The 7,140-nt window shown below is 36.4% G+C and overlaps 1 protein-coding gene across 1 annotated transcript; it reads right to left on the reverse strand.

Moving 5' to 3' along the window:
- Positions 1-2,903: 2,903 nt before the first annotated feature.
- LOC113348142 lies at positions 2,904-5,618 on the reverse strand. The gene is made up of 5 exons (XM_026591847.1): positions 5,457-5,618; positions 5,166-5,252; positions 4,088-4,893; positions 3,878-3,966; positions 2,904-3,766 (listed from the first exon to the last, which is right to left on the reverse strand). The coding sequence occupies exons 3-5, from the start codon at positions 4,104-4,106 to the stop codon at positions 3,083-3,085; spliced, it is 792 nt and encodes a 263-aa protein (XP_026447632.1). The 5' UTR covers positions 4,107-4,893; positions 5,166-5,252; positions 5,457-5,618; the 3' UTR covers positions 2,904-3,082.
- Between the last annotated feature and the right edge of the window lie 1,522 nt (positions 5,619-7,140).

Here is a 7,140-nt window from a genome sequence, read left to right on the forward strand (position 1 = left end):
ATAAGAATAAATGGATGCCTACAGTGATAACCTGCAAGTGCACAGGGTCAAATTGTAGTAATGTGTGCAAGACAGGGTCATTCCACAGGGACTTGGGGTGTATTGAAGCATTCCTAAGCTAGTTAATCTAAATGCAATGAGTGACAATGACACAATGACGCAAAGAGAGCAAAACAGGGACTTCTCTTTACTAATTCCTAAGCTAAACAGAGCATGAAAGAAATAATAAGTTGTGGATTAAGATGGACAGTGAAATATGGGGTTTGATTTCACCCTAGTTCATGCTATGCATTCTCTTATTGAAATGTTAAACACAACTACAGTTCTTTCCAAAGTATTAGTTGTCTTTTTAAGGTACAACTAGTCAAAGGCATGTGAATTCAGCATGAAGTTGCAATGAAAACTCACTCAACATTCAGAAAAAAAAGATACATAACAATGCTAGGGCTAATGAAACTATCCTAAGAACAAATCATAAGAACAAAACATAACATAAACATGAACAGGAGCTTGATATAAATTGTAACAATCACACACTCAAATTAAATACATGTTGGAGTTCAGAACAGCTAAAATTAACAATGCATTTGAATTGAGAATCATGGAATTGAAAAGATTGATAACCCTCAAAGCTACAGTTCATGGAAATAACAAAACTGAAAAAAACTTAAACTATTCTACTGATGCTCTGGTTAATCCAGGCATAGCTCTACAACAACACCCACAAGTCCTATTTATACCCAATTTACATAATTATGGTTTACAATTTTCCCCCAAATTCAAAACAGGGCAGTTAGGGTTTCTGATTTCTCACCTAATTAGATGGGACAATTGCTCCATATCTTCGACCCACTCTTCTTCTGCTCTTCCTGCTCCTCTCCATGCTTTCCAATTACGTCTATAGACTCACCTATTTCATCAATTTCTCACCTAGGGTTTCAGGGAGAGGTGAGGTGAGAAATCGATGAAATAGATGGCTAGAGAAATAGGGTGATGATGGGTTTTAGTGGTTGGAGTGGTTGTGATGTTTCGGTGGAATTTGGTGGCTGGCAGAGACGAGGGTGTGGTGGCGATGGAGTTGGTGGATCTGTTGCAGAGGGATGGGGGAGAAGATAGAGAAGAAGGTGGTCGATGGAAAATTGGGTAAGGTCTGTTTGGCTGATGGGTATAGGTGTTAGGTGCTCGGGTGTTGGGCGGTTGTAGCAAATTGGATGAACAGTGAGGATGAGCCGTGGGATGTGGAGATGATGGATCGATCTAACGACGAGATGGAAGGAAGCGAGGAGCGACCGTTGGATGCGGAAGTACAACGAAACTGACGGCTCAAGATGGAGTTAGGTGCTATAGTGTGAAGCAGGATCTTCAGATTTTGATGCACGACGATGAGGCGACCGTAGGATGCTGAGATGATCCAATCTGACGGCTGAAGATGAAGGCGGGTATGGATATTGGAAATGGGTTTGGGTGAGGGGTTTGGGCCTTGGGTATGCCAAGCCCATATCTTCTTTAAGAACAATTCTTCCTCTTCAAGCCCAATTCTAGCCTTTTGGTCTTGCGCACAACATTCTTCGCGGCTTCCTTGTGTGATTCCTCTTGGCTTCCACCACTTTTCTGCTCTTTTTGCTCCGTAATTCATCCAAACTTTATTTACAACCTAAAAATGCAAAATTAATTAATAAAAATATTTATTCTTGAAAACAATGAAAATACAGAATATGGGATAAAATGTAAAATTAATGCACAAAAGATGAGTTAAATGCCAAGAAAAATATATAGAAATATGCACTTTTTAGCACTCATCACAAATCATGTTGTGGTTCTCTGAACGTAGGGACCTAGCTAAGCAAGATACATATGCTTTGAGTGACTTTGCTAAAAAAACAATTAGATATCGGTGGGGTTTGGCGCATTCCTTTAGTGTCAAGAAAATATGTGATGGTAAATTCCAAGTGGATGAGGGAGTTAATACTGATCAACATTATGTGAATCTGGAGCAGAAGTCTTGCACTTGCAAGGTCTTTAACTTTGAGCATTTTCCATGTCCACATGCCATTGCAGTAGTTATCACCATGAAGATTAATGTTATTCTGTTGTGTGCAGATTACTATTCAAGATATAGATGGATGTCAATGTATGCTCCTGTGATAAACCGAGTACTGAGTCAAGAACGCTGGGTTGTGCCATAGAATGGGCTCATAGTGTTTCCTCCATACAGAGCAGCGCCAGAAAAGGGTCGTCGAAAAAGGAAGCGATATCTCTCTATTGGTGAAAAAGAAGGCAACAGTCGGAAAAAAAGGCCCTGCAGTAACTGCCATGAGCCATGTCATTATGTTAAAACTTGTCCTGAATTGTGAAACCAGTATATTTCCAAGCAGTACTTTTCATCCGTCGTATGTTTGTTTTAACTGTGTTTTAAAATTCAGTGTCGTGGAAAATTTTCCAAAAATAAATTATGGACTCCTAGCAGAATCAATGTTTTTTTTTCCGGATTTGGACCAATATGGTTGAGTCTCTTAATGGCTAATTTTTCAAACTTATATATCTTTATATAAACTCTATAAAAAGAGGTGGGTTATCTAGAGTTTCTAATCCCGGCATATGCCAGCGCAGGTTATTTGGGAATATACACAACGCTTTTGCACAACACCAATATTGTAGGTATTTTGAGTCTTGTCAATTTGACTTTATTTCATTGAGGTACAGGTACAAATTGAGGGAGAAAAAGAAAGGTATAAGAATGAATTTCTCTTCTAGACGTCTGCTCTAACTTTATTACAATTTCATAACTAATTCTCTAAGAAAAATAATTCAAAAACCAAATTCATTTTCTCCTGCTTTTGTAAATCTTTATCGTTTTCATCATTTTTGCCGTCATTTTATTATCGTCAATTGACAATCAACAATTTGAGAGAGCAAACAGTAAATAAGATTTTTTAAATGGGAAAAAAACTGGACAAAAAATTCGAAAGAAATTGAACGCGATTCAGATGCAAATCTAGTGTGCAGATATTATCCACAGTAAATTTATGTTACAACTAATAGTGAAGTCCTGTTCAAAAGCAAAACCGAAATCCACCACCAGTTACCGTCGTCTAGCCCATTTAGGTATGTGGTTAACCTGCTTCTCTATCAGTGTCTTCTGAGATCCATCTTCCTGGATTTTCTCATTGGATTCATAAACAATTTTTATCACATTAGTTTCGCATTCTTTATTTTCTTCTCCATGAGTGAATGCATCTTCTTTAGATGGGAAATCGGGATGGTCTTGTACATCCATTACCATCTTACTTCCAATATTTGCAACCTCCTCGAAGTCATATCCAAAATCAGAAACATTACCAACTTTTTTTGGTACTAAACCACCACCAGTTTCTTTTTCAGATTCATCATTCTCTTCTTTTTTCTCTTCTTCTTTCTTCTCTTCTTCTTTCTCCTTTATATCAGCGTTGCAAAGACCACTTTTTTCTCCTCTGTGAAGATCAGGTTGTTCTTTAAATACTGAACTAGCAACAGCTTCTTTCTGCTTATCGGTACTTGCTAGTTTGCTTTTCTTGTCAAAAATTGCTTCCAATATTTGTACGGACTTATTACACAAGTCTGACTCTTGCTTATCTTTGTTCTTCATGTTTTGTAGATGATCTTTTGATTTTTCTTCAATGAAATTTACTAGCTCTGAATATTTACTGAGTAATTCAAAATAACCCCCCTGCCACATTATGTTTCTTTTTTCTTCATCTAGGTAAGGTGTTACCAACGTCCGCGACATCTGCACATAAAAATATTTTTGTGAATAATCAAGTGCAGAATATTTTTGCGAACAAATCACGTGTACAATAACTGGTGCACATTGTATAACTGTTATAAATGTTATACATACCTGTTTCATTGCTCCACCCACATCATCTTCAATTGTAGTAATAATATTGGCCACCGACCACTTCGCCATCCTTGGAAATCCAGTGTAGTCTGGTTTTATAAAATTACAGTGTTCAGCAAACAAATAATGCAGAAGAAGCAGTTTGGGTTAGAATTTTGCTTCATTTATTTTAAGTAATATAAAGGACAGCATAAGGTTGAGGAAACTTACCAACAAATACATCCCACATCCAGAAACGTCCCCGGGTGAATCGATGTGACCTATTATGCTTTGCATGAGATAAGAGTGTATAAGATCTGGCCAGCAGGTTCTATTCATTTTGTGCAATGTCTTAAAGTATCCACCAAACTGTTTATAACTCAAGGACCCATTTAGTTAAGTGAAGAAAACTGTTAAGCACAAGTAAAGAGTAAATAATTTTGCCAAATCTTCTGCATCTTTTTCAGTTTGTTCTCCTGGGTTGACTCGCATTACATGTAGAATGAACTTCTCTATTAACGATTTCTACATCTGAGAATCATCTTTGTCACCTGGTATCAAAGCTTACATCCTATCTACCACTGAATCAGACACTATTTCAGAAGGCGTTTGTAATTATCTACTTGAATCGATTCCAAAGTCCACAATTTTCTATCCAAAAAAACAAGCTAATTTTTCAGATGAGCTTTTTACAATCACAAGATTGTTTTCTGAATCGTGAAAAACAAAAGCACGTTCTTCGTCAACATCAGAGTTGTACCTTGTCACTATTTTCATTATGGCATCATTAATCCCCCACCAATCTTCTTTATTGGTTCTTCTTCCAAAAATAATTTTTTTTAGTACATTCCAAAATGGGCTATCCATAAGCTTCTCTAACTGCAGTTTAGTGAACCACACTAATCTTTCATCTTGCTTTCTTTTTTTATTTTCTTGCTTTCTGATTTCTTCATCCTTCTCAAAATATTTATTCACAAAGTAACATATGCCACTAAAACTGCACCTATATCTTATTTTTTCTGTTGAATCCGATTTGGCTACAAAAACAAGAGAAGCACAAATTAATGATTCTTACAAAGTCATACAGTACCCAAATTCATATAGAACTAGTACTTTTCTGGCTGTTTCTTGTTCTGATCAAACAATACCCAAATTCGTACAAAGTCATACAAAATCATGGATGAAATCATACATGCATACCTATTAACAAACCTATTGCATAATAAGCATTACAAATCTAGTAAAAAATTAAGTTGTAATCCTTTAAATTGAAACAGAAATCAAGGAAATGAATATCATATAATAGTACCTTTCTTCACAGTAATGGGGGTTGAATCTTCTTCGTTTTCATGTTCTTTTCGTTTCTTCTTATCCTGTGATCCAATATTTCGCTTGGCTACAGAAAACGCAAGGAGCACAAATCAAATCAAAATATATATTTTGTACACAGACTTCAAGCAATACAAAACTAATAGAAACCTAGGTTGTAATCCTTTAAATTGAAAAAGAAATCATGGAATTAGAAATCAAATCTAGTAAAAAAATCTAGTTGTAATCCTTCAAATTCAAATAGAAATCAAGGAAGTAGAAATAGTAGTACCTTTTTTACTGTGCTAGCGGTTGAATCTTCATGTTCTATTTCTTTTCGTTTCTTCGTTGGCTTTTCATATTCTGGTTGTTCTGTTTCTTTGGGTTTCTTCGAAACTAGTTTCTTTCGTACCGGTGCCGCTTTTATTAATAGTGTTTCCTCTTGTTGCTCGTTCACCATTATTTGTTCTTTGATTTTCTGCTTTCTCTCTCTTACTCTCCTCTGAAAGCGAAATCCTGTAAAAGTTTCTAAAGTGACCGTGACTGTAAATCTTATCTTTATTACTTTTGACTAGGTCAACTTGGTCTCGTTCATTTACAAACTTAAGAGAGAGAGAAAATAAGAGGCGTAGAATTCGAACCTTTGGACAGACGACTTCAGCTTTGACCAAGTCAAGGGGAGATAAAACCTTGACACGAGAAATGTGTATATTAACAAAATGCATACACAAGCTTTTGCAGGTGGGAAATGGTACATAAAATACTGACTAAGAAAAGGAAATTTTATAAAATGTATATCTATTTGAATAACAGGTTCTTGAGAGAAACCTAAACAAAAAAAAATCTCTTAGGAATATAAGAAATAAAAACGACTGGTATTAATGGCAGAGAAGCTCTTCTTTCACCTCGTGCATCCTGATATGATACCATAATAAAGATTACCCTTCGTAGTTCGCTCACAAGGTCCAAAACATACTCTGGAGCATCTCTTAAGGGCAACTGCCTACCTTCCCATGCGTAGGCTCCACCGGTGGGTCCAGCTAGGGACTGGTATAGATACAGCTCAGCTACCTTCTGATTGTCATCAAGTTTTTCCTGATTTTCATTCATGATTTCCACATTAAACTTTGGCATGTTTTTTGCAAGACTTTTGCAGCCTCCAAGAGTAACATCGGAAGATGGCATCCAAAGGTATCTCATTGCTTCATACTTTACCATGTTTTTCAGAAGCACCGTATCACCAAACTGGCTATCCTTGATTTCCAACTTGTTGACTTTATTGCACCCGTTCAACACATGAAGCACTCCTTTATCACCGTCGCCGGCGAAGGCGACAGAAAGAACCACTTGTCATGAAGTAAACCCAAGAACAAGGAAACCAAACAAGCCCAATAGAAAAAAAGAATAGAGTTTGCCTAATAACTTGTACATGAGAATTGATAAGACATTAATTGGATGAGAAAACTTGAACTATCGTTTAATTGGTAAGCTCTTTCACTTTCTTCACCAATCTTATAATATTTAGCTACAAAAAAGGCCACATATTTTGAACGAGAAGAGAACCACTCGTCATGAAGAGCTATTGAGGAATGTTTAATCTTCGCACATTTCACATTATAACACAAAACAAAAGTTTTCACATTAATGTCTTTGTATTTTCACAGTAGGTATGGTTTCTTTAAGAAAAACAATCACCACAAGCGAGCCCAGAGTCGTATTCATTGTCATAATATTATTTACACATCCAAAATACCAATGACCTGCATCCACCCGTGTTCAGGTCAAAGATGCCTATACAAACAGATAAACATGTTACTTCAGCAGAAGAACTCTTTCTTGTGGAATTGCACAGCCATCTCCCGATGATACTGGAGAATTTTTTTATAATGTATCATTTTATAATCAGTGCCCTTGATTAGATGCTCGATGATATTCAAGGAATAAACCCCGCATGAGTGTCTGTTGTATGCATAAAT

This window comes from Papaver somniferum, chromosome 2 (genome assembly GCF_003573695.1).
Source record: "Papaver somniferum cultivar HN1 chromosome 2, ASM357369v1, whole genome shotgun sequence".
Classification (NCBI taxonomy): Eukaryota; Viridiplantae; Streptophyta; class Magnoliopsida; order Ranunculales; family Papaveraceae; genus Papaver; species Papaver somniferum.